General features: G+C 37.2%; 2 protein-coding genes and 1 long non-coding RNA gene across 5 annotated transcripts; 2 read left to right on the top strand and 1 right to left on the bottom strand.

Annotated features, from left to right (window-relative positions):
* The first annotated feature begins 1,724 nt into the window (after positions 1-1,724).
* Positions 1,725-8,680, top strand: si:dkey-26c10.5 (uncharacterized protein LOC563797 homolog). 3 transcript variants are annotated; one of them, XM_020646749.3, is made up of 7 exons: positions 1,725-1,863; positions 2,099-2,203; positions 5,749-5,853; positions 6,109-6,231; positions 6,648-6,799; positions 6,888-6,985; positions 8,043-8,680. In XM_020646749.3, exons 1-7 carry the CDS (start codon positions 1,791-1,793, stop codon positions 8,170-8,172), a joined length of 786 nt encoding a protein of 261 aa, XP_020502405.1. In that variant the 5' UTR covers positions 1,725-1,790; the 3' UTR covers positions 8,173-8,680. The 3 variants fall into 3 exon arrangements, with proteins under 3 accessions (XP_020502405.1, XP_020502407.1, XP_020502406.1); XM_020646751.3 differs by lacking the exon at positions 2,099-2,203 and having other exon boundaries at positions 1,751-1,863; XM_020646750.3 differs by lacking the exons at positions 1,725-1,863; positions 2,099-2,203 and adding an exon at positions 5,299-5,662.
* Positions 8,500-25,356, bottom strand: trpv6 (transient receptor potential cation channel, subfamily V, member 6). The gene is made up of 16 exons (XM_020646748.3): positions 25,223-25,356; positions 24,990-25,087; positions 24,767-24,889; positions 23,583-23,723; positions 23,310-23,408; positions 23,007-23,182; positions 22,743-22,889; positions 22,563-22,642; positions 22,335-22,470; positions 21,522-21,608; positions 21,355-21,431; positions 21,098-21,263; positions 9,988-10,054; positions 9,574-9,842; positions 9,382-9,488; positions 8,500-8,995 (listed from the first exon to the last, which is right to left on the bottom strand). Exons 1-16 carry the CDS (start codon positions 25,351-25,353, stop codon positions 8,743-8,745), a joined length of 2,157 nt encoding a protein of 718 aa, XP_020502404.1. The 5' UTR covers positions 25,354-25,356; the 3' UTR covers positions 8,500-8,742.
* Positions 16,509-25,406, top strand: LOC114920968 (uncharacterized). Its single transcript, XR_010666731.1, has 3 exons — positions 16,509-20,843; positions 21,000-22,681; positions 25,285-25,406. It is a non-coding gene; the product is annotated as an uncharacterized lncRNA (long non-coding RNA).
* Positions 25,407-26,847: the final 1,441 nt, after the last annotated feature.

Genomic DNA, 26,847 nt, shown 5'->3' with positions numbered 1-26,847 from the left:
GTCGATTTCCAATTCAGATTAACCGGATGGCCATCTTGATGAATCCAAACTACGGAATTGGCGTTCAAAATTGAAGAGCAAAGACTTTGGAGAAGAAAGTTCAAAAACCTTTGCTTGAGCCAGAAAGAATTGATGTTTCCAAAAATTGTGCGTGAAAAAGAAAGTTCGGCAGAGAGTCGTCTCTACGGCACAAACTTAAAAGAAGTGATTCGGACCGAAGTCCAAAGAGAAGCGAGCAAGAGCTGAAGCTCTAAACTTCAAGAAACCAAAACTAAGAAGACCAGAGGACAATTGTTTAAACTAAACCGAGTTTACTCAGTAAGATTAAGAATAAGAATCTAAACATATATATGTCACCAAACATTCATTTTGATATTATTTATATCAGATCCACGTTGATGTAGGTTCACGTCATATATTTAAACAAACATTTCTATCAGATTCATGTTGAGATGCAAATCACACCATCTGGGAACATCCTCAGTTAATCCCAGCCTGTAGGTGAACAAAAACATGTTATACAGTCAACATTCTTAATAAGACATATTAATAAAGTAGGACAATAAATTGTTTAAATAACACCTTCTATAGCTAATATCAAAGAGTATGCTTTATAACACGTCTAAATGAAGGTTACGTATTCATGGATATTCTAACACTATGTGGCAATAGCGCTCCACGTCAAATTCCTATGAAACATAATATAACTCTTATTGCTGTTCTGAAGATCCGATTTTGAGTTTAAAAAGATGATTATAATACATTCAATGTGACAATTACAAATATCTAGATGAAGAAAGACATAAATGTTCATTTGATGCAGAATTGAAGATGTGGTTTAATTCAGCTCTTCAGCAGTCCTTCAACAGATGGTAAATTTTACGACTTTGCAGAGACTGGTTTCGGTCACAGTTTATGTCTTTGGGGTCAATTAATAGATAGCAGAGTGTTCTGTTTCCGCTTGGTTGTTTATAGACTTAGACTTAGACTTTTTTTATTGTCATTCAAACTTGTACTTTACAGTGCAGATAAGAACGTAATTTCGTTGCATTTGGCTCGTTGTAGTGCAGGATAAAAGCAGCAGCATGTATTTACATATAAAAAATAAAAATAAGGTGCAGATATAAATAGATATAAAAAGAAAAACTATGAGTAAAATTACTATACAGATAAATATATTGCACGTTATATTGTATTTTACAGTCCAGTGAGGTAGTCCTGTGTGGGGGTTTGAGGGGGAATGGAGGGATTATTTTTTCGTGTTATTCCAGGTGTTGTAAAAGTGTAAAAGTGTAAAAGTGTTGTAAAAGTTCAAAACATCCTGTCTGAGAGGGAGACTTAAATCATTGACAGTTGTTTTGTTCCTTGGTAAAAGTAATCAACATGTTAATCCACAGTCCGAAGTCCTGCAGGCAGAGAGTTTTAAATGTGGCTGCTGATAACGGCTACACTCTTATCTTCCCCTAAGGTTACCATGACTTCAGACATGTGCTTTATGAGAAACGACAGAAAGAGAAATCTTAATGGGGAAGTGTTCAGCCGTCCCTATATTGATGATGTGGTCACTTTTAGGTGTGGTAATATTTTTGGTATATATATATATATATATATCTATATATATATTTGACAAGTTACAGATTTCATGTCACATAATTCTTGCAACAGTTGTTTGGTCTGCATTGTCTTCTGCATGACTTGCAGACGTTACATAACTTTATTATCAGTCGATTAGGCAACTTTGGAAGACTTCCCCAGTGAATCGAAACTCAGAGACACACAAGAAAAGAGTCATGGAGATGCAAGACATTAACACCGAGAGAGAGAGCAAAGAAGAGGATAAAGGAGCAAGTGTCAAAACTGAAGGTAATGCAAATTTAACTAAATCAGGTCAAACCTCATGATTACTGTTCAACACATGAAGGAATGCAGTTTTTAGAATACACACAAATTGAAACATTTTAATTAAAAAATATTTCATCAAAAAGTTATAATTGATGTGATATTGCTCTACTGAAGGTCAAAATGTGTTGGATATTTTTGAAGCAAATCACAGATATTCATGTCTCAGTTCAATGTTTTCATATGTATTTCTGTTTAGTGTTAGAGGAAGAAAAACCATACCACTATGCTAGACTATGCAGACCATCTGAGAACATCTATGCAGAAACTTTTCATGGACGCACTCCGGTTAATACAGAAAAAGGTAACATTTTTTTATTAAGTGAGTGTCTGCTGTTAAATGAAGAATGGAAAGGTACGGAAACAACATGTTTCAGCTCGTCTGAAAGCACGACTCATTACACCAGAAGTGTAATGCTTCTTGGAAAAAATAAATAAAAAGAAAGCAGAAGTTTAAATCAGTGAGTCATTTTGGGGAAATTCAAACATGTTTTTTTTTGCAGTGATGACTGAGAAAATCTTCTAAGATTCATTAAAAGAATAACCTCAGAAAAAGGTTATTTAAAAAAAAATTGCAATCATTGATCTACTCACTAAGAAAACCAGCTGTATTAAACACAATGTTGATAGTAATTTGAAGTCTGTTCTGTTAGACTTATCGAGGGGAAGAATGAGAAACATCTATTTCACTGTCACTGTTTCACTGAATGAAAGGTTGCAAAAGATCAAATTTAAGAAAGTGAAAACAATTCAATGTAGGGGGTTTCTAATTAAGTTAATTAAATGTATACAATTTTGAAATGTATTTTGAAATTTGCATTACAATTAATACACAAACTGATAAAAGATAGCAACTAGTAATACATTTCATATTTTTAATTATTTTCAAGTTAACTCTATTTATTTGGAAGGAGTTAATGTCACACTAAATTTAAACTTGTTTAGTCATAAATGTTGATGTAACATTTTCCAACATGAAAACAAAGTTAAAACTGTAAATATCAAAAGGCTCTTATAACTATGCTAAAATATCTGAAATACAGCCATGTTGTGTTTTCTGTGTTTTCAAGTAAGTTACATTTCACCATTTACCTGTTATTTCCTGTTATTAGACAGAGTAACGCACCGTCCCTTTGTGTAATATCATACACTGCTGCTCTGTTTGTAATGAAACATCCACCATTCTTTAAAGCTCCTGTGAGAACATTTCAGTTTGATTTTGGCAGACCCTGTGGTACTTTTTAATACTGTGGAATGTGTTACATCTAACAACACCCGCTATCCCTCGCTCCTGTATGTTTAACCCAAACAAAGATTTAAAGAAGCCCCTTCATAGTTTGATCATAAGCAGTGCATTAGCCAGAGATCGCAGCCTGATTTCTTTAACCAGTCAAATGTATCACTCATCAAGAATCCTTGCTGTGGAAAATGAAACAAAGTCTGTTTCTGCATGTGCTGTTAAAAACTTTATCTGATACCTTTAAGACAGTCTTATGACTTCTTTATCTATCTCACCAGAAAAAAAAGAGAGTGAACACAGTGACACTGCCTCATAGCACTGCACTCTTAGAAATTCCCGCTTTTAAAAAACGGTAAACAACCGGCAGCAAGGTTGCCAGGAAGTTACTATAAAATTAACGGTATATTGCTGTTGCTGAAATTTACAGTTTTCTACCGTTTTTGTAAATACAGCAAAAAGTTGTGATTTTAAACCTTAACAGGAAAATACTGTTAAAAGAATTAACTGTTTAATACTGTTTATTTACATTTCTTCACAAGAGGTATATTTGCAGATTTTTACTGTGAATTGTAAATACTACACCTAGCTATAGATTAATTTCCTTCTACCAAAATGGACACAATATATTTATTTTCTAAACCTAGTGATTTGATCAATTAATCCTTGCATGTCAGGTTATGAAACACCATGTTTTAAAATAATAAATAAACAGTGCCTTTAAAATTGCAACTTAAAATGTTAAGACAAATAATAAAACTTCAAAGTGTCTTCTCAAACCACATCTGTCTTTATTGAAACTGTAACAAAAACAAAGAAAATACACTTTAAGAACATGAAGGTTAAATAGGCAAAATATCTAGCACAAATATTTACATTAAGACATTTAGCAATGGCCATTTCCAATGTATAAAAAGTGCATAAAAGAGTTTTGGTAGATACATTTTAAACAAAGAAGTGAAAAAAATTCATAACTGAATAAACAACCTGTCCTCTGAGGGAAATTGGGTCCCTGGACCTGCACCTCCCTCTGATTTCTCCTTCCAGACTGAAACTGCCACAAGGATTCTGTAAATGGAAAAAACAACATTAGAACAAAAGCAGCTCCAGCTGAACAGTGAACATTGTCATATGGACAATCCTTTCTGAATATTCTCCATATACAAAGAAGGAAAGTGAAAGTATGAAGAAAAACTAATATGAATAAAAATGAGTCCTAGAAAGTACATGAGTTCAGGATGTATGGCAGAAGCTGTATGTGTTAAAACAGTAAAAAACAAAAAACATGCTTCAGGCCCATTCTGACAGTCTCACTAAAGTTTCCTTTTATACATTTTCAAATACTGTATATTATACTATTTATGCTATGGCCATATTGCCTAGTGAGCCCAGCTAATCATCATTTCTAATTCAATATTCAATCAATAGTCAGTGTCAGTTGAAAAAGTGACTGTTGATGTTAGCTAACCTTACCATTCTAGTACCACCAGGCAAGCAAGTCAAGTTCATTATAGCCCACTTAACTACATTACAAGAAAATGTTTTGTTTTTTGTCCCATTTAGCAACTGTTAAGCTCTGTATTTCACGCTAATGTAAGCTGGCAAAGAATTCACTCACTGCGTGTGTGTCTGCCTGCACTGTTTCTGTGTAATTTCCAAATCTAGCTAACCTTAATCTTACAAATGACTTCAAACTTAGTAAGTGATGGTTTTTGCCTATTCTAACTATCAAAGCAGTAAGGCACTCACCTCTTAATTGTCAGGATGGAGATGGATGACAATCTGGCAAAAACCACAGTAAATTACTGTTTTGTTTCCTTCAAGCAATAATACAGTAAAATATTGTTATAAAACGTTATAATACAGTTATAAACACATCTAAATACATGTCCTGTATTTAGACATAACAGGATCATACTGTTGACAGTTCCTTGTAAGTGTACAGCAATTTCTTAGAGTGTTGTTGTTTTGACAATACACTGATTTATTATAACAAAGACAAAAATTGAACAGTCTAACTTTAGCCTGTACTTTAAAAGCATATTTAAAGTTTTCAATCTGTATCAGTGCTGTCTCTGACCTGTCTTTGATGCAAACACTAATCTGAAATGGCCTTGAGACAGAAATCCTATCTTTTGTTTTTTGTAGTCTATCGACTGCAGGCCTTTGTTGTCTGTCCGTGTCTCTCACTCTCCCTCGTTCTTAAACAGGAAGCAGGACACAGATTCTGGAAAAGTTTTGGGAAATGTAAGGACAAGCTGAGCACTGTGTTCCTTTAATAATTTAGTAATCAGTGATGTCATGTTGCTATGGCAACAAGACGAGGAGGGGGGTGTCTTAAAAGGGCAAGTAGACTTGAGTTGGCAGATCAGACAGAAGGAGCAGGAAAACCCTTAACAAGTCCCAGAACTCTTTTCGCCATGTACATCAAATTCTGGCACAGTTATGGCGGGGTTAAAAAAGACGAAGCCGAAGCAAATTTATCACCTGAGTCTGAGTTATCTGTTGATCTGCAGGCTGAGAAAGGTAGGCCAGAGCAGTGTGTTTTCATCCTGGCTTGTTTGTAGTTTGTGTTTTGTATAGTCTCACTAACTGATTTTTCCTTTTTTTAGGTAAAAAGACTGAGGGAAACGTACGTCTGTACCGCATTGCGTGTGTGTTCCTCACAATAATCAGCTTGGTGCTACTGCTGGTCGTCATCCTCCTCAGTATGAAACGTGAGTGTCTGCAGCCATATGTCAGGACTATGAAAACAATCCTCTCCTGACCAGATTATTAAAGGAGCAGTGTAGAAATTAAAGAAAAAACAGACACATACTGTTTATGTCAGGATGCCTGTTACTTTTAGTCTTGTTTTGCTCAAACAGACCATAATAACACAAGAACAATAAGCGTGTCGAATTTCACTGCTGCAGCCTGCAGGCGTCATTTCTTCACCCTTAGAACTCCTCCCTCTTGTCTCTGTTTTCTAGCCCAAACTGGATCCACACTGTGCCCAGAGAGCGAGGAAACCGCACCAGACACCAAGCAGAGAGCAGCAACAACCTGCAGCTACAGCCACTGCCAGGCTCTGTTTCCAAATGTTCAGCTCCAATGTGAGTGTGAAAAATGCTCCGCAGAAAACCCCTGTTCAAGTCAAAGAAACAAAACAACAAACAAGATCAAAGATGGACAAATGGCACCGTCGTTTTAGAGTCATTTCTGCTTTCACACGCACTATAATTGCTGCTCAGACAGACCCTGGAGGAAGTTGGATGTTGAATGTGCTTGTTTTTTAAGTAATTTTTCAAATTAAAACTAGATAACCTTTTTATCATTTCATCTTGATTTGAAATGTTTGATTGATTCCCCACAGGCACACATGTACACCTTCCAAAGATAGAAAAAGAAGGAATGGCCTTGTCTTCATTATTTACATGTGCACTTAATTTACTTTTACAGAACCATCTTTAGTTTTTTTTTGTTTGTTTCTATTTTATTTTTCATTTTAATACGATCCCTCTCTCTGCAGATCTGGGCTGCCGACAGTGTGCCGACGATTGGCTGACTTTTGGCCGGTCTTGTTTTTACCTGTCCACCTTCAGACTGAGCTGGGATGAGAGCCAGAGAAACTGCAGCTCCAGAGGAGGATCTCTGGCCGTCATCTCCAGCCCTGAGACCCAGGTAGATGTGAGATCGCTTCCTTCCCTGACTCTGGCGTAAAGCCATTGACAATATTTTGTGAATGTGACTGTTGCTTTCTCTCTTTAAGACTTTTCTGACCATGAAGGGTAAATTGAATTACTGGATTGGACTGAGACAGAGTGGTTCCACATGGTCCTGGGTCAACAACACCGTACTGACAGAGAGGTGATTCTTGAAAAATGTCTTAAATTATTCAGTAACAGGATGTTACACTGTACACAGCACATTTGATGTGTCTCACATAACATTTGATCTGTGTGGCCTTCGTTCTTCTTCCTTTGTGTCCTTGTCCCTGCTCTCTTTTTCACGTTTGTTGGTTCATATCTGCAAGGTTGATATGAAGGTCTCTGAATATTTGATTCCATAGCTTTTTATTGTTTTCTCTGAACGCTATCTTGGTGAGGGAAGAGAACAATTTGCTCTTTGTGCAACTCTCCTGGTTGTTTAAAGAAGTCAAGTAGTATTGGGATTCATTGGGGATTGAATCTACAAACATAACACTTGCAAACATTTTGCTCAGCTTTTTTTTCTTGGTGGTTGAAGCCCCCGTATTTACCTGAAAATACCTTGTGTAGCATTTAAGTGTACTTAAAGAAACTTAAACGGGTCAGCTTTTTTTATTTAACAATAACAATTGTTTAAAATGCCTGTTTTTAGATTGCCTAAATAAACATCCAAATGAATATTTCAGTTAAAGCTCCTGTGAGGAACATTCAGTTTGGATCAACGCTGGTGCCCCCTGTGGACCAAGCAGTGTCTCATATCGACTTTTTTCTGTCTTGTTATGTAGTGTAAAATCTGCCCCTGCTTCATTACACACTTTAATATACCACTCATCAGGAACATTTGTTATGTACATTTTAAAAATAGCTCTAACTTCAGTGTGCTATTAATCCTTCTCACACCAAACAGCAATTTCAGGTATTAAAAATAACTATAGAAAAAGTGAATCTTGAAGGTGATGGCCTCATTCGCTTTTGTAGGTCATCACTATTAATATCAGTACCGATGCACCTTACTAACCAAGTTTGCACTATTATTAGCTCTTAACTTAGCTTTTACTAGCCCCTTGTTCTTCAGCTCCATCCTCCTGTCTAAATATGGTCACATCCCATCAACCATTAGCCAAACAGCCAATGGGGGATGTCCAGTGGCTATGGTGACTTTTATGTTAGTCTGTAAAAAAAAAAAAAAATAACAATACACTTTTTTCTTGTTGTAGTTACTGGGCTACGGATGCTACGTCTGGAGGGAACTGTGGGCTCCTCGGCAGTGAACGACCTGCTGAGAAGAACTGGCTGAAAGCTCCCTGCCAAGCCTCCTCATACTTCATCTGTCAGCTGGGATACTGAGAGCATCACATTTCTTTTAACAGAATATTGAGAAAACCCCAATTCTCCTTACATTTATCAACTCCTCAGTAACAATCTACATTCTTCTTTCACAACTCAATCATAAGCATACAGCAAAAAGGGGACGCATTTCATATTTTGATGCTTGAATATTTGTTAAGACAGCTTTATTTGATCGTACTCATTTCCAAATATTTAAGAGGAACATAAGTGCTGATTAAGGTACCTCTGTCTAATTCACTGCATGCTTCTTAACTGCTCTTTGACTTTGTACAAAACAGAGAAAGTCAATTTTTTTTCAACAAGATTTTTATTCTCATATAAAAATGTCTTATTAACAATATAATACGTTTAATGTCTAAATTAAACTTTTTTTTAGATTAGCATATAGTTAATGCTACATATTTTGTGTTACTGCTACAAAAATAACTTGCTCTTTTCCATAGCATAATACTGCAGACATAATTGCACCATTTTCTATACAAACAGAATAAACCAGTTGAGTCTTCTTCTTGCAAGTTTTTTTCTTTTGACACTCACGATCACTAAATGTCCAGTCAGTGTCTCTACTTAAACAAATTTAATGTCCTCCTCTGGCTCCTCCATCTCCATCTCAAAACCCAGAGCACTGTGACGGATCATCTGCCACCCTGTCAGAGACCTCCTCTTGTTATAACCTCCTCTGTTTTTAGGTCTGAGCTTGGGGGTTCCTGACATCGATCCCTTCATTGCATCCGTCTTTTCGTTCTGTTCATCCTCTTTGGAGAAAGCTTTGATGTAACGCCGCATCTTTTGGAACATTGGGTCGTTTCTGTCCTCAACCCTGCAAAGAAAACAGTGATGCAGCTTTTAAAGTTTATCAGAGGATCATGGTATTCTTAGGAATACTCCAAATTTTTTTTTTTTTTTTTTACACCATTCCTAAAATTGGACTTAAAAGATACCTACAAAAGAATGAATTGGCAGAAACCTCTAAACTATTACCATGGCATTGGGTATCTACAATAAGAACTGGGTGACATACTCCATTCGAACACAGCCATAAACAGTTTGTTTAGCAATCATAGGACTTAAAACATATCCATGGTATCATATTGGTGCCCCCTTAACACTTATTAACCTAAACATAAACCTATCAATAACCTCATATAAAACTGTTTTTTCTCTCGCATCAAGACTTTTGTCTCTGTTGTTGACGTACTGTCTTACCTGAGATACCAACGCTCTCTCAGACCGTAGTTAAGCCCACAAACCCCGAGCCGAGGCCACAGGCAGCGAGGCAGCCTCCTCTCCAGCATTAATGTCGTGGCTACCACCTGAACAACATCATAACAGCTGTTACTCTGATACAGTAAACCACAGGGACAGGATGATGAGGTGTCTCTGAACATTTCTGTTTACCTGAGTCCTCCAGAGCTCATCTCTCTCCTGAGCCACCCTCCAATGTGTGTCGCTCATCATGGCTATAAGTAGATTTAGTAGCAGGATGTAGGAGACCACAGAGAAGGCACAGTGCAGCACATGGACAATCGGTGGGGTTGCGATGGTGTGGTCCACAGGCAGATCTATGAGGCCCACGCTGAGCTCAAACTGGGAGAAGAGGGTGACAGGGAAGGAACGATATGACGGGATGGACTCGGGCTCCTGGGTCATGTACACCATCCACAGTGCTGAGAGGAAAAGATTTATACGTCTGTGAGGCAGTGGAAAAGTCTAAAACATTTCAATAATCTAAAACATTTCAATACTTTCTTCCCTTACAGGCTTTGTGAGGGTTAAAGGTTTGTATGTGCATGTCGCCAAGAATATACTCACAGGTGGAAAAACCAATGAGAACAATGAAACTCAGCCACATGAACTTTGTCAGGTCTCCAAATATAATCTAGGGGGAAATGAGACAGACATTGGGTCAGCTTGCAAACACAAATAGGTGAACCTCAAACCCAGAAGAAAAACTAAATACATCCACTTCCATAACATTTCAGAACAGGTGTGGAACAAGTTGCCATTTCTACTGTACGTGACTCATGAGCTCCCTTCTACTATATTCATGCAGCAGAATTTTCTGTGTGACTTTATGGTTGGAAGCTAAAATGCTGTGTTAAAGATGTACTGCTGTTTTCCAGGTTGTGGGTACATCTATGTTAAATATACAGAAATTGATCATTGCACTGCTTTTAGCAAATTCCTTGCTAACATTAATCTAACAATATTATCTGGTTAGTGGCCTAATACCAGCCTAATACTAGCATTAGCTGTACAGTGGCCCTGAAGGTCAACTGCCAAAACATTTCAATGAATGCAAAAAGCCTCTCACTAAACTCAAAAAAGTCATCAATTGAGTTCCATCAATTCCTGAAATGCATGAAGTTTTTGTGACATGCAAAAACATTTCTTGAAACACAAAGACACTAAGAGAAATGTTCTAGTTTCATTTCATTTTTCTGCCTTTGAAGAAATGTCTTCGTGTTTTACAAAATGTTTTTACTTTTACCTTACCTAAGAATTATTTTAATGTTTTAATAAAATGTTTGCATTTCATGAAATAGTTTTGTGTTTGTTTAAAAAAAAAAAAGTATAATGTGACATTAAATATATTGCATTTAGTTCAAAATGTTCTTTTACCTCTTAATTTGGCCACAAGTCCAGAATTTTATGTTGATCTTCAACTGATGATAAATGATAAATATTTTTTCATATTCCAACCATTTATACTCATACCTCGGAATACAGTAAGACATCATATCCCTCCCATAGATAGTAAATATTCAATCCTCAGAATGACGTCATATGAACATGGCCACCATGTACCATGTGAATTTATTTTACATTTTAGATCTACAGAAAAGACCTAATGAAACTGTTGTTTGAGACAGAGGTGGGACAAAGTCATTGCTTTGCAAGTCTCAAGTCTTTGGTCTCAAGTCCCGAGTCAACCCAAGTAAAGACAGGCAAGTCCCAAGTCGAGTCACAAGTCCTAACCTTTGAATTTTGAGTCCTGAACAAGTCATTAGCTCTCTTCACCAAATTCTAGCAAAGCCTACTTCTTAAAATAAAATAACAGTACCAGTGTGACTGACTCTGTTTTGTTTATTTTTCCTAAATTCTGTTTTTTCCATTTTTATTTGACTGAATTCTGTGTTTGATGTTATGTTCCATTAGATCAGATCACTGATTTGGGGCATTTTATTAGATCATGTTAGGAAATTGAGACATTTTTAAATATAAATGAACGCCTTTATTTATTTTCTAAAAGGTATGCCTAGTGCCCAGGCCACCCTTGCTCCCCCCTTTTTTTTACAGTGTGGGTGAAGACGTTAATTTCAATGTGCTGACTGTTGATAAATACGGTATGCAGATGAAGTGTCAGAGAGGCAGCTTTTGCAACAGATAAGGATGACAGATAATGTGTGCATATTTTACGGAATTGTTATTGCATTGTGTATATGAATGCATTGTGTATATGAATTCAGAGTGATTAAACTTTTGTTTTGTTTTCTTTCTGTTTTCTCTGTTTTTACTATGCTGTGTGAGAGCTAAAGGGAAGACAGACAGATGGATTGTGTCTGAATTGGATCAGTCCAAAGGGCAGATCCACAAACCTGGCAGTACTTCACAAACACTGGAAGCTTGCAGATAACAACACGTAGGGATCCTGAATCCAGCTTGATCAAGGCCAATGCGGTTTTATCCACAAACTCTTTCAACAAACACCTGCATTTATCTATATGTGTATACATTTCTTTATAGTCATATAGTCATATAGTCTTTATAGTCAGGAACATATAGGCTTACATTATTTCTTCTTATATATCACATTGCAATTATTTAGGAGGAAGTCTTGGCAAAAGACTGACTAAGCATTTGTTCAATAATGGAGTATTTTTGATTTGATTGATCATTTATGGAAAAGTTGATTTGATTCAAATGCGGCTGAGTGCTGTGTATGCTGGTTTCATTATCTGAGTATGGTCTAGCTTGACCTGGGCTATTTTGAGATGGAACATTGACATTATTTCCATAATTTTAAGATAAATAAGTGTGATTAGATGCATTAGGTGATAAACAAATGCTTTTGCTTATATAGTAAGAAACCTTTGGTCTCGGCAAATTCATTCACTTTCAAGTGTGGTGACACGATACTTTCTAAATAGTTTTTTAACTATTTCAGTTTGACTTACAATACGAGGAACTAAGAGGGTCATTGTAATGTCAAAGATGGACACCAAAATTACAAAAGCAATCACTCCTGTTGATGTAGTACAGAAGACTAATCCTCTTGTTAAAAATATTCCAAAAGTATCGTAAAAATGGAGCAAGCATTGGCCTGACATTGACCAGCCTTGGCCAGTGGAAGGGACTTTGAACCCGGATGTGATTAAAACAATACAGGTGCTTGTGTCTACATATAAGGTAAGTCAGAAGAAAGGCAAAAAGGGAAAGAGACGTAAGGAGAAAAAACAAACTGAACTTGGCATTCTGCAGTTGTTAGAAAATGAGGGACAGAAATTGTTAGAAGCTTCAAAAGAAAAAAGTATATAAAAGTATGCAAGAAATAAAAAAAAATGATAAGGAAGCGGGAAAGTTAATGGAGAAGGTTAACACACCCTTTTCACATACTGCATCAGCAAAAAAGCTCCCGCCTTATAAGAAAAAACAGGAAAATGATAAGGAAGTGGGAAAGTTAATGGAGAAGGTTAACACACCCTTTTCACATACTGCATCAGCAAAAAAGCTCCCGCCTTATAAGAAAAAACAGGACCAGGAGACTCTTAGAAAACTTAACCAACAGCTGGTGGACAATAAGAAAGCGAATAAACAAGCTGTGGTTATGCAAAGTCAGTCCCAACCAAATCAATTACCACCACAACCGCAGCATGACTAGATCTAGTTTCAGCTACCTCAGCTGTTATCCATGATCCCCACTGCATCTTTTCCACAGTCAGTTTTTGACCAACCACAGATAGGAAGGTTCAGGAAGTAGAGAATTAAGGGAATGCTCAGATAAGGAAATTGTTAGACCTGCTTGGTCTGATGATTCAGGAAGCACATGGTTTAGCCCATGTGCAAGGGGGGAGTTAGGAGAAAGATTACGAAAGAATATGGTTTTTGGTTACAATATTTGCTTGAGCAGATTGATTAGATAGATACTTTATTGATCCCGAAGGAAATTCAAAGCATCCAGTAGCAGGTTACAAAGACGTACATGACATGAAACATCTGTTACAAATTAACCACAAAACCAACCCCCTCTCTCATACATATATATTAACCCGAAAAAAGATTTAAAAGAATTCCCCTCGATGAAACAAGCTTAAACTGTGCAATTAAAAAATAGACTTATACAAGAAATGTACATAACCCATGATTATGTCATAAGCAGGTGTACTATTTGTAAAAATAAACGATGTTAGGACACCAATAGGTCCTATGTGTGAGTTAGTTGTGGATTTTGTTGATATGATAAGACCGGCAGGAGGTAAAAGATACATGCTAGTTGTTGTGGACAGATTTTCAAGGTGGCTTAAAGCCTGTCCAACCAAGCGGAAAGATGCTCAGTCTGCTGCCAAGAAAGTTTTTGTGTTGTGAGGTCATAAGCAGGTGGGGACTCCCAGATTGCATATCTTCAGATAATGGCAAAGAGTTTGTGAATAAAACAGTCAGACTAATTTTGAAAAATTGGGAAAAAAGTATCAGAGAAATGGAGCAAGCATTGGCCTGACATTGACCAGCCTTGGCCAGTGGAAGGGACTTTGAACCCGGATGTGATTAAAACAATACAGGTGCTTGTGTCTACATATAAGGTAAGTCAGAAGAAAGGCAAAAAGGGAAAGAGACGTAAGGAGAAAAAACAAACTGAACTTGGCATTCTGCAGTTGTTTGAAAATGAGGGACAGAAATTGTTAGAAGCTTCAAAAGAAAAAAGTATATAAAAGTATGCAAGAAATAAAAAAAAATGTTTTTGTGTTGTGAGGTCATAAGCAGGTGGGGACTCCCAGATTGCATATCTTCAGATAATGGCAAAGAGTTTGTGAATAAAACAGTCAGACTAATTTTGAAAAATTGGGAATTAAATAACATCTAGGAGTTGTTTATCATCTGCAAATCCAAGGTGTTTGTGAAAAAATAAAAAAAATAAAAAAATGAATGATGTGTTAAAAAAAAAAAATTGTATTGTTAAAATCTGCCAACACATAGGTCTGAATTTGATGAAGGTGCTTTTGTTGGTGCTAATGGTGTTTTGATTAAAGCCACGCAGAGGTCAAAGTTTAAATTGAACTGGAGACGACTGTTATACTTTGATCCCTGATGCTGCTGACAATATGACTAGTGTCATAGATGCATTGAAACTCATAAGGAATTAATTTGATCCATCAGAAGGAGCAGGATGGTCTGTGAATGTTTGGATGCAATAACAATTAGGACCAGTAGGAGCTATAGTGTTTTAGATTCTGACGCTACTGAGTTGTAATGACCTGAGCAAAGATGAGGAGGTCATAGAGATGGGACAAGAGCGAGTAGGAGAAATATACATTTTGAATATCTGAATTCATCATTGACTCACTATTATGTTGAACAGGAAGTGCATTTTTAAAAGGGGGGAAATTGAATATGTTAATCATGTATATTACATTTATAGTCAGGAACATATAGGCTTACATTATTTCTTCTTATATATCACATTGCAATTATTTAGGAGGAAGTCTTGGCAACAGACTGACTAAGCATTTGTTCAATAATGGAGTATTTTTGATTTGATTGATCATTTATGGAAAAGTTGATTTGATTCAAATGCGGCTGAGTGCTGTGAATGCTGGTTTCATTATCTGAGTATGGTCTAGCTTGACCTGGGCTATTTTGAGATGGAACATTGACATTATTTCCATAATTTTAAGATAAATAAGTGTGATTAGATGCATTAGGTGATAAACAAATGCTTTTGCTTATATAGTAAGAAGCCTTTGGTCTCTGCAAATTCATTCACTTTCAAGTGTGGTGACACGATACTTTCTAAATAGTTTTTTAACTATTTCAGTTTGACTTACAATACGAGGAACTAAGAGGGTCATTGTAATGTCAAAGATGGACACCAAAATTACAAAAGCAATCACTCCTGTTGATGTAGTACAGAAGACTAATCCTCTTGTTAAAAATATTCCAAAAGTATCGTAAAAATGGAGCAAGCATTGGCCTGACATTGACCAGCCTTGGCCAGTGGAAGGGACTTTGAACCCGGATGTGATTAAAACAATACAGGTGCTTGTGTCTACATATAAGGTAAGTCAGAAGAAAGGCAAAAAGGGAAAGAGACGTAAGGAGAAAAAACAAACTGAACTTGGCATTCTGCAGTTGTTAGAAAATGAGGGACAGAAATTGTTAGAAGCTTCAAAAGAAAAAAGTATATAAAAGTATGCAAGAAATAAAAAAAAATGATAAGGAAGCGGGAAAGTTAATGGAGAAGGTTAACACACCCTTTTCACATACTGCATCAGCAAAAAAGCCCCCGCCTTATAAGAAAAAACAGGACCAGGAGACTCTTAGAAAACTTAACCAACAGCTGGTGGACAATAAGAAAGCGAATAAACAAGCTGTGGTTATGCAAAGTCAGTCCCAACCAAATCAATTACCACCACAACCGCAGCATGACTAGATCTAGTTTCAGCTACCTCAGCTGTTATCCATGATCCCCACTGCATCTTTTCCACAGTCAGTTTTTGACCAACCACAGATAGGAAGGTTCAGGAAGTAGAGAATTAAGGGAATGCTCAGATAAGGAAATTGTTAGACCTGCTTGGTCTGATGATTCAGGAAGCACATGGTTTAGCCCATGTGCAAGGGGGGAGTTAGGAGAAAGATTACGAAAGAATATGGTTTTTGGTTACAATATTTGCTTGAGCAGATTGATTAGATAGATAGATAGATAGATAGATAGATACTTTATTGATCCCGAAGGAAATTCAAAGCATCCAGTAGCAGGTTACAAAGACGTACATGACATGAAACATTTGTTACAAATTAACCACAAAACCAACCCCCTCTCTCATACATATATATTAACCCGAAAAAAGATTTAAAAGAATTCCCCTCGATGAAACAAGCTTAAACTGTGCAATTAAAAAATAGACTTATACAAGAAATGTACATAACCCATGATTATGTCATAAGCAGGTGTACTATTTGTAAAAATAAACGATGTTAGGACACCAATAGGTCCTATGTGTGAGTTAGTTGTGGATTTTGTTGATATGATAAGACCGGCAGGAGGTAAAAGATACATGCTAGTTGTTGTGGACAGATTTTCAAGGTGGCTTAAAGCCTGTCCAACCAAGCGGAAAGATGCTCAGTCTGCTGCCAAGAAAGTTTTTGTGTTGTGAGGTCATAAGCAGGTGGGGACTCCCAGATTGCATATCTTCAGATAATGGCAAAGAGTTTGTGAATAAAACAGTCAGACTAATTTTGAAAAATTGGGAAAAAAGTATCAGAGAAATGGAGCAAGCATTGGCCTGACATTGACCAGCCTTGGCCAGTGGAAGGGACTTTGAACCCGGATGTGATTAAAACAATACAGGTGCTTGTGTCTACATATAAGGTAAGTCAGAAGAAAGGCAAAAAGGGAAAGAGACGTAAGGAGAAAAAACAAACTGAACTTGGCATTCTGCAGTTGTTTGAAAATGAGGGACAGAAATTGTTAGAAGCTTCAAAAGAAAAAAGTATATAAAAGTATGCAAGAAATAAAAAAAAATGTTTTTGTGTTGTGAGGTCATAAGCAGGTGGGGACTCCCAGATTGCATATCTTCAGATAATGGCAAAGAGTTTGTGAATAAAACAGTCAGACTAATTTTGAAAAATTGGGAATTAAATAACATCTAGGAGTTGTTTATCATCTGCAAATCCAAGGTGTTTGTGAATAAATAAAAAAATAAAAAAATGAATGATGTGTTAAAAAAAAAAAAATTGTATTGTTAAAATCTGCCAACACATAGGTCTGAATTTGATGAAGGTGCTTTTGTTGGTGCTAATGGTGTTTTGATTAAAGCCACGCAGAGGTCAAAGTTTAAATTGAACTGGAGACGACTGTTATACTTTGATCCCTGATGCTGCTGACAATATGACTAGTGTCATAGATGCATTGAAACTCATAAGGAATTAATTTGGTCCATCAGAAGGAGCAGGATGGTCTGTGAATGTTTGGATGCAATAACAATTAGGACCAGTAGGAGCTATAGTGTTTTAGATTCTGACGCTACTGAGTTGTAATGACCTGCACAAAGATGACGAGGTCATAGAGATGGGACAAGAGCGAGTAGGAGAAATATCCATTTTGAATATCTGAATTCATCATTGACTCACTATTATGTTGAACAGGAAGTGCATTTTTAAAAGGGGGGAAATTGAATATGTTAATCATGTATATTAAATTTATAGTCAGGAACATATAGGCTTACATTATTTCTTCTTATATATCACATTGCAATTATTTAGGAGGAAGTCTTTGCAAAAGACTGACTAAGCATTTGTTCAATAATGGAGTATTTTTGATTTGATTGATCATTTATGGAAAAGTTGATTTGATTCAAATGCTGTGAATGCTGGTTTCATTATCTGAGTATGGTCTAGCTTGACCTGGGCTATTTTGAGATGGAACATTGACATTATTTCCATAATTTTAAGATAAATAAGTGTGATTAGATGCATTAGGTGATAAACAAATGCTTTTGCTTATATAGTAAGAAACCTTTGGTCTCGGCAAATTCATTCACTTTCAAGTGTGGTGACACGATACTTTCTAAATAGTTTTTTAACTATTTCAGTTTGACTTACAATACGAGGAACTAAGAGGGTCATTGTAATGTCAAAGATGGACACCAAAATTACAAAAGCAATCACTCCTGTTGATGTAGTACAGAAGACTAATCCTCTTGTTAAAAATATTCCAAAAGTATCGTAAAAATGGAGCAAGCATTGGCCTGACATTGACCAACCTTGGCCAGTGGAAGGGACTTTGAACCCGGATGTGATTAAAACAATACAGGTGCTTGTGTCTACATATAAGGTAAGTCAGAAGAAAGGCAAAAAGGGAAAGAGACGTAAGGAGAAAAAACAAACTGAACTTGGCATTCTGCAGTTGTTAGAAAATGAGGGACAGAAATTGTTAGAAGCTTCAAAAGAAAAAAGTATATAAAAGTATGCAAGAAATAAAAAAAAATGTTTTTGTGTTGTGAGGTCATAAGCAGGTGGGGACTCCCAGATTGCATATCTTCAGATAATGGCAAAGAGTTTGTGAATAAAACAGTCAGACTAATTTTGAAAAATTGGGAATTAAATAACATCTAGGAGTTGTTTATCATCTGCAAATCCAAGGTGTTTGTGAATAAACTAAAAAAATAAAAAAATGAATGATGTGTTAAAAAAAAAAAAATTGTATTGTTAAAATCTGCCAACACATAGGTCTGAATTTGATGAAGGTGCTTTTGTTGGTGCTAATGGTGTTTTGATTAAAGCCACGCAGAGGTCAAAGTTTAAATTGAACTGGAGACGACTGTTATACTTTGATCCCTGATGCTGCTGACAATATGACTAGTGTCATAGATGCATTGAAACTCATAAGGAATTAATTTGGTCCATCAGAAGGAGCAGGATGGTCTGTGAATGTTTGGATGCAATCACAATTAGGACCAGTAGGAGCTATAGTGTTTTAGATTCTGACGCTACTGAGTTGTAATGACCTGAGCAAAGATGAGGAGGTCATAGAGATGGGACAAGAGCGAGTAGGAGAAATATCCATTTTGAATATCTGAATTCATCATTGACTCACTATAATGTTGAACAGGAAGTGCATTTTTAAAAGGGGGGAAATTGAATATGTTTATCATGTATATTAATCATGTATATGTTAATCATGTAGTGGAATAATGTGAAAGTATGATACAAAAATGAATATTTTTGATGTTTTTGTATGTGCAAAGATACTGGTTGTAGATTTTTCTTCCCAGGACGATATTTGGGAGACCAATGTGAGGGTGGCTGATTGTCCAGAGATCCTTCCAGCTTAATGGACTTGAAACAACCAAATTTAGGAAAATGGAGGATGGAAGTGGACAACGGAAACCTGAATGAAGACATCATGATGAGGGGTTTCGATTGAAAAATAATTGAGGGTTTATTACAGTAGAAGCTGATGCTGCTAAAAAGCAACAGTTTGATATATATATATGTATGTTTTTATAGTATTGGATTTTCTTTATTACAATGTAACTTGTATTATTGATAAATATTATGTATGTTTTACTCTATAGTAGATATTTTTAGCAAGACATATTACTTTGGATTAGTATTTGATAGTATTTCTGGAACTGTATAAGATGCATATGTTGGGACCTCAGGTGTTTTCTTTCTTTATCGATCTTTAGGGAAAGTGGTGTTAGGTAGGGAAAGGTCCATTGGAAGGTGCGATGGGTCGACCAGCCTGACTTTGGACAATTTTTAGATTTTATTTCTGAGGTTTTAAATGTATGAATTTATAAATCATCCTATAGAGTTTTCAGAACCCTTTTTCTTTTTAATTGGATTGGAGTACTATAGGTGGTTGCCTGGGGCAGAGGGACCGTGAGAGAGTTTTCCTGTCTAGATTGTTTGATGGATAATAAAGAAAGATAGTTGCCTGATGGGTTTTTCGCTCTCACACTCCACAAATAAAAAATTTACGATATTGCTAAGGTTAAGCATGTACAGAAGTGATTCTTATGAGGCTAATTAACATCGTAAGTCCCATTTTTCTCGTTAGCGAGACTATAGTCTCGAAAGGGGGACTATGACGTGTCTGACGTAACTAGGACAGAGATAATATACTGCTCCTTTAAGTTTATAACGTGTACATCTGGAGAGAATTTGTATCTGAAGGAGATTTATGTGTGTGTGTGTGTGTGTGTGTGTGTGTCTGCGTGCGTGCGTCCGTGTGTGTGTGTGTGTGTGTGTGTGTGTGTGTGTGTGTGTGTGTGTGTGCGTGCGTGCATGCGTGCATGTGTGTGTGTGTGTGTGTGTGTGTGTGTGTGTGTGTGTGTGTGTGTGTGTGTGTGTGTGTGTTTGTACGTGTCAGCTCGCGCCTGCAACATGTATGTAAACAGAAGAGGAGCAGCAGTGAGAAGCTGCAGGTACCAAACGCGCGTAAAACTCCTCATATATTTTATAAAAACACTTTGAGGCAAATCCCACGATATTCTGTTCACAGATCATTATATGTTCATTGTAAAACTCCGTGATTCCGTCCGTGTTTTGCGCATCGCGGAAATTATATATGGGACCTAAAATAACATTAAAATCTCAAGTATTTTCGAGTCATTAGGCTCTAGTCCAAGTGAAGTCCCAAGTCACTGGTGTTGAAGTCCAAGTCGAGTTGCAAGTCTTTCATGATTTTGTCAAGTCGAGTCCAAAGTCATCAAATCTGTGACTCGAGTCCACACCTCTGGTTTGAGATACTTGAATTTTGTTTAAGTCTATGAATTTTAACTTCCTGTTACTTAAACAAAGGGCTTACATTTAGAAACGACTCAAGTAAGAGAATAATTCCTACATATCTCAATAGTAACTCAAGAGAGGGGAAATGGTAGGCTACAATTAAAGATAAAAAAAGGAGAATGTTTCATGTCGCAGCACCCCCGAAGAGGAAAACGGTACGTTTCTACGTATTCTTTTGTAGTTTCTAGACATAGATATTGTTTACACACATTTATGTACAAGAATAACAGCTTCAAGCTGGTTTTGTATTACCGGTAACACGTTTTTTTTCTTTTTCTTTTTCTGTGTTATGTTACCTGCGCTTACGTTAGTTGGGGATTTACTATAAATCTTAAAATCATCGGCTCAAGTGTCAGACTGTCTTTCGGTGGGATAATCTACAACCACTGTGTCTGTGCTGACGTCCTACCTTCTGTATCATGATGACGTAAGGGCCGAGCATTTCAAAACCACGAGCGAAGAACATGACGTTACACCAGCCGAGAACCAGACACACCGCCATCACCACGGCCTCTCCCTGCACCCCACATGCTCTGAACACACACAGCAGCACCACCAAGCAGGCGTAGCTGATTCTGGACAGAACAAAAAAAAAAAGCACTAAGGTTAATTATATTACGAGGAACAATGTGCTTGTTTCTACTGCTTAGAAGTGTTTCTACTCACAAGATAACATGGAAGGGGCCTCCGAGAGCTGTCTGGCCAAAATATCGCCTTGCCCCCACTCTCAGTATGTCAGGGATCTGGTGTAAAAGATAACACATTGGAGGTTATCAGTGAAAACCCTTAAATCATACCCTGCAGTGTGTTAGAAGCATAGTTGATAATTTCACCTCCAGCAACAGGATGACTAAAGCCCCCAAGACACTGATGATCTCACCCACCAGCCGCAGGTTGTCCTTATATGTCAGGTAACTTTCCTGAGGCACACAGAGAGGAAATACACACGCTTTAATATTAAAAGCACATTATTATGAGAGCATATTAATGTACAATGTGGCATGTGCAGGTGCACACATCTACACACACACATACACACAATAAGTGAAAAGGAAATTAGGAGCCAAAGCCCAAACAGTCTTCGAGTATGGTCATGTTTTTGTGATTATATTTAGGTTGTTCTTCAATTTTACCTTACAGATTGTATTCTAATTTAAACCACAAGCATGTTTAAACTCTCCTTTCCGTAAGGTAATTTGAAATAAAAGGCCACTTAAGGTCCTGGGAAGGACAAAGTATTGAGATCTGCAGCACATTATAAAAAAAAACCTCATTACAAGTAGAAGTCATGTATTCAAATTTAGTAACGTTTTTTAAGGTAGAAAGTAAAATCCTTTATGCAAAAGCCATTTATTGTTCATGTATTGAATCAGTTGTAAATTATAATAAGGTGAATAAATTAGTAAGATTTGAATGTCAGACTTTTACCTGTAAAGTCATGTTTTGTTATCGGAGTAGAGATTTGATTGATTCTTAAACTGCTGCTGTTCAATACACATGATGTTGATTTCTTAGTTACTGTGATTACAACAATTGTTCTTCAGTAAATATAAACTATTAATAGTCCTGCATTTCTTTAGCATGACTACATAGTTAAATGATGACGTGCTATCAATCACATTTAGGTGTTCATAATTTTAACATACATTGAGTGTTTTCTGGACTCGGATGGTCTTATCCATGTCTGACTTTGTGTAGTTCTCTGGAATGTCCTTTAGAGGGCGATATGCACAACACAGAGTGAAGGTCCCGATGTACAGGAGGTACAGTAACATTAGCAGCCTAACAGAAGAGAAGAAGAGAAAGAAACACAGTTAGAAAAAGATCTGATGTGTGTACAGTTCAGATGTTTGACTCCACTTACTAACTGTTACCTGAAGTAATGTTTTCCATACAGGTTCCACTTCAGACTAACCAGCTGCCTCACAGGGGTCACTTCCAGGATCCCTCTGGCCTGGATACCAACAAAATAATCACTTAAATGTCTCCTCAGGTAAACGTAAAAGTCTTTATTCCTCTCTGTAATTTCACCAGATTTCCCCTTCTGTTGTTACCTCTCTCTGGTGACTGCCCACGATGAGCTCCAGCACCGACATGTCATCGGCCCACGAGTCAATCTCTGTCAGGTCGTACAGGTTAGAAGTCAAAGGACCCAGACTCCACTGCACCACACGCCTTTTATTAACCAGGTGCTGAAATGCCTGATGGAGACACAGAGAGAATCATGGCAGTGAGGACAGGATTAGAGAAACAATCTGCTCCACCTTTCATGTTGAGTTTTCACCCTGCGAGTCCCACCGTCCCCACCCTGCTCTCACCACAATGTTTCCTTCTTTGGCAGCCAGTTTGAAAGGTGTGAGGCCTCTGAAGTTCGGCACCATGTCGAGTGGCACTGACTGGTCCAGCTCTACATCGCGTGCCATAATCAGGTCAATGGCCTGGCACGCAATCGTCTTGTTAGGCTGCAGAACCAAAATGTGAAGCACTGTGTTACCTAGAGAGAAAAAAAAAGAAGGAAAATAGGGGTGTAAACAAGAGACAGACGTTAAAGGAGAAGAGAAAACAAAAATGTAGACTAATACATTGATTTTAAAAAAAGGAAAGGAGGAAGTATTTCCTACCACGGTAATCCTGGACTCTGGTACTGGCCCCTGCTTCAATTACCATGGAGATAATGTCCTCATTCCCTGCACACGCAGCAAAAGACAGGACGTGCTCCCCTGTTGACAAAATGTTTATTTTATAAACAACATTGGTCCATCACTTTCCATAAAAGCATAAATTACAATCATTAATCTGAAGCTCTGGTCCAAAATAGCTTCCTCTAGTCTTTCTTACACATTCATGTGTGTACATGAAACCCCCTACATTTCACTTTAGGCCTGCTGACTCACCGTAATATATGAGTCCTCCTATCCTCTTCCTGAAGTATAGACCGGTGACTCGAGGTGTGGCCACGTCACCCCCACGACTGATCAGCTGATGAACCAGGTTGATGTTCTGATTGACCACGGCGATGTGGAGAGGAGTAACACCTGAGACAGAGCAGTGGATCCGCATACATACATCAGTCCACTGTAAAATAACTGATACTTATTTCATCAGTTTCACCTCTTGAGTGAACTACTTCAGAATTGTACTGGAGTAAATAAAGTAAATGTAATGAGATACTGTACATACTAGGGGCCGACTGATATAGAATTTTGGGGCAGATACTGATATCAATATTGGGGACGGAAATAATCCGCAACCGATATCTTTCTTAGATGTTCAATCTGTAGATTTATTGCGTTGATCACACAAATGCAAATCAAACACTTGTGGAGAAGCAATATATTGAAGACAACAAGGTCACTCAACTAGAAAGAAACTGTGCATGTACGTGCGTCACAGCTTGACACTCTTGAGAGTAATAATGCTTGTTATAGTCCATATAGCACACTCTGCTGGTGACAGAAAGAAAACTGCTAGTGTAATACAATGACACCAAATGAAATGCTTTTTTTTACTGGTGAATTAATCTAGTAATATCAGCACATATCTGCGATTAAATTAGACAATACTGATAGTCACTGGATAAGCTAATATCGGTCGATATTATCGGCCATTAATCGGTCAAGCTCCAGTACATACCAATCCAGGAAGACACTCGTTCTTTTCTGTATTTAATGTAGCTGTGTCCTGCTCTCTTATAACAAAAAGAGGCCGTATAGATTTGGGACTTGTAAATTGATGTCTGTGTTATTATTAGTCAGAGCCTTGTTTTTGTTGTTGTTGATAATTCACTTTTTTGTTTTTTAACTTTGACTCAAATGCAGTAAGAAAGGTTAATGAGGGGTTAACTGGCATCAAAGTTCAATAACAGCTAGTCTTTGTGTTTTTATTCTGTCATTTACTGGTTTTGATGCTCTCATGTTTATTTTTTTGTGTCAGTTACATCAAACGATTTTTGATTAGTAGAATTACTGGCTTGTAATCAGTCAATTTTTTTTGACAATTTATTCATCTGTTATATATGTTTGTCTCATCGTTTTTAATAATATAGGGTTATTGTGTCAGTGTATTTATGTGTGTCAACCTTGAAAAAGCTCGGAGGTCATGGGTTCATTGATGAGTTCAGGCGCTCCGTCCATCAGAGCCTCAGCCGCGTCTAGGTTATCGTTCATTGCGGCAACATGAAGCGCCGTCTCACCCAGAGCTCCTGAGGGACAAGATTACATTTCCACAGATTAAAACTAAGACTGCACTAAAATCACAGCACAGAGAAAATTTAAATCTGCAAAATCACAGTTTAGTCATACCTCTCTCAAAGATATTAGTGGATGCACAACTAAGAAGTTTCTTGATGCAGCCAACACTGTTCTTTTTAGCCGCGTAGAAGAGAGGAATATCATTTATACTGAGGAGAGAAGAACAGAAAAAACATGAATACTGTATTCAAAGTGCTTTTACTTTACATCTCCTTAACATTAATTAATACATAATCTCATTTATTGTAGAAAGTGGTCAAAACAGTGTCTTATAAGTTTCTTACTATTTGGTGTAGAGCAGAAACGTCTCGTCCAACATCTCATTCCATCCTTTCTTGTTCTGAAGGCGAAACCTCAGCTGGCTCCACCAATGGTTGAGCTCGCTGGGAGCAGATCTGGCCAGAGACGGAGACATTGACACCTGATGTTCGACTGGAAGGAACTCAGGAGAGAAGGTGAGGTCCACGCTGAAGGAGGAAAACATTACAAGAATTAAAAGGTAGAAGCAGGAGTCATTCAGTCCATTAAACATGGATTACTTTGATATCTTATTCATTTTTGAAATAAACAATACAATACAGTAAGGGAAAGGAATAAAAACAGATGACAGTGTCTCAACCTTACCATTAAAAAGTAAAAGTCCAATTCCTCAATGTCTGCTCATATTCAGTCATAACACACAGCCAAAATGGGAAACAACACCTTTAAAATGTTCCTGTGGAGAAGTGAAATCCCAGAGGTGTCTCCAATATATACGAGCAAGCCATGAGGGAGGAGACGTGTGAAGGGATAGAGAGGGAATGGGTGGAGAGGTCAGGTAGGACAGAGAGAGTGAGGCTTTAATGAGCAGGTAGACTCTCACCGCAGGTCATGAATCCCAAAGAGAAAGTTACACTTTAAAGATTCAACTCACCGTCAGATTAGGAACTCCTTTATCATTCTGATGTGAAATTATCGCCTGTATTCTGTCACCTCAGAAGTGAAGCCACAATAGTCCAGTCCCTTAATCCCAGTATGTCTCTGCTATCACCAGGCCTGTCTGCATTCCTCTTAACTACCACCAAAACCTGCATGGCCACTATTAAGATATCTGCAACATCATGACAGTCAACACATTGCGGTCATTGTTTCTGGTGAACCGTGAAGGAAACCTGTTTGGAAATTGCAAGACTGTAAATCTGGACCCGGGTTTGCAATTTAAACCTGATATTAAAGCAAGATAGTTCCAACTGCAGTTTTCTAGTTGTGAAACTGGGATATTTTGCAAACATGCCACATCTTGTAGATAGAACAAGTTTAGTTCACAATGATGTATTATTTGTCATTTAAAACTGGTATTAATGGACAATAGTCCAAGATGCATTTTTTAATGTGTTGTTCTATAATTGGGCTAATTTCTCTGGTCAAACCGGATTTCTTTTGTGGAGTAAAAATGGATGTGATGTATGACTTTCTAACATGTTGCATTTTGTATGCAGAACAAGTTTCATTCACAATGATTTAATGTTGAGCACCATTGATGTGTCAACAGGAATGATCACAAACACAATAATTGCCACATGACAAAGACCATAATGATCATCTGTAGGTCACCAGCAGCATGTAACTTTCCTCAAGGCGGAAAACAAAGATAATGACACATATAATAATGTTTTGTAAAATTCTCAATCTTTATTCCCGAATTATTTCATTTTTAAACCGACTTCATCTGAATCACACATTTTCTTTTTCTACACATCAATGAATGATTTGTAAACTGCTGAATCAGTCAACTTATATAACATCTCTGGTCATGTAGCATGTTGGTGTTTTGCAGCAACATTTATAGGTTGTGACTAACGGGCCGGTCAGCTGCAGGATAAACATGGTTTAAGGAGACTGTATAGGAGGCCCTGCTAATGGGTGAAGA

The sequence above is a fragment of the Labrus bergylta genome, chromosome 8 (genome assembly GCF_963930695.1).
Source record: "Labrus bergylta chromosome 8, fLabBer1.1, whole genome shotgun sequence".
In the NCBI taxonomy this organism is placed as follows: domain Eukaryota; kingdom Metazoa; phylum Chordata; class Actinopteri; order Labriformes; family Labridae; genus Labrus; species Labrus bergylta.
This window is presented reverse-complemented; position numbering and strand designations above follow the sequence as displayed.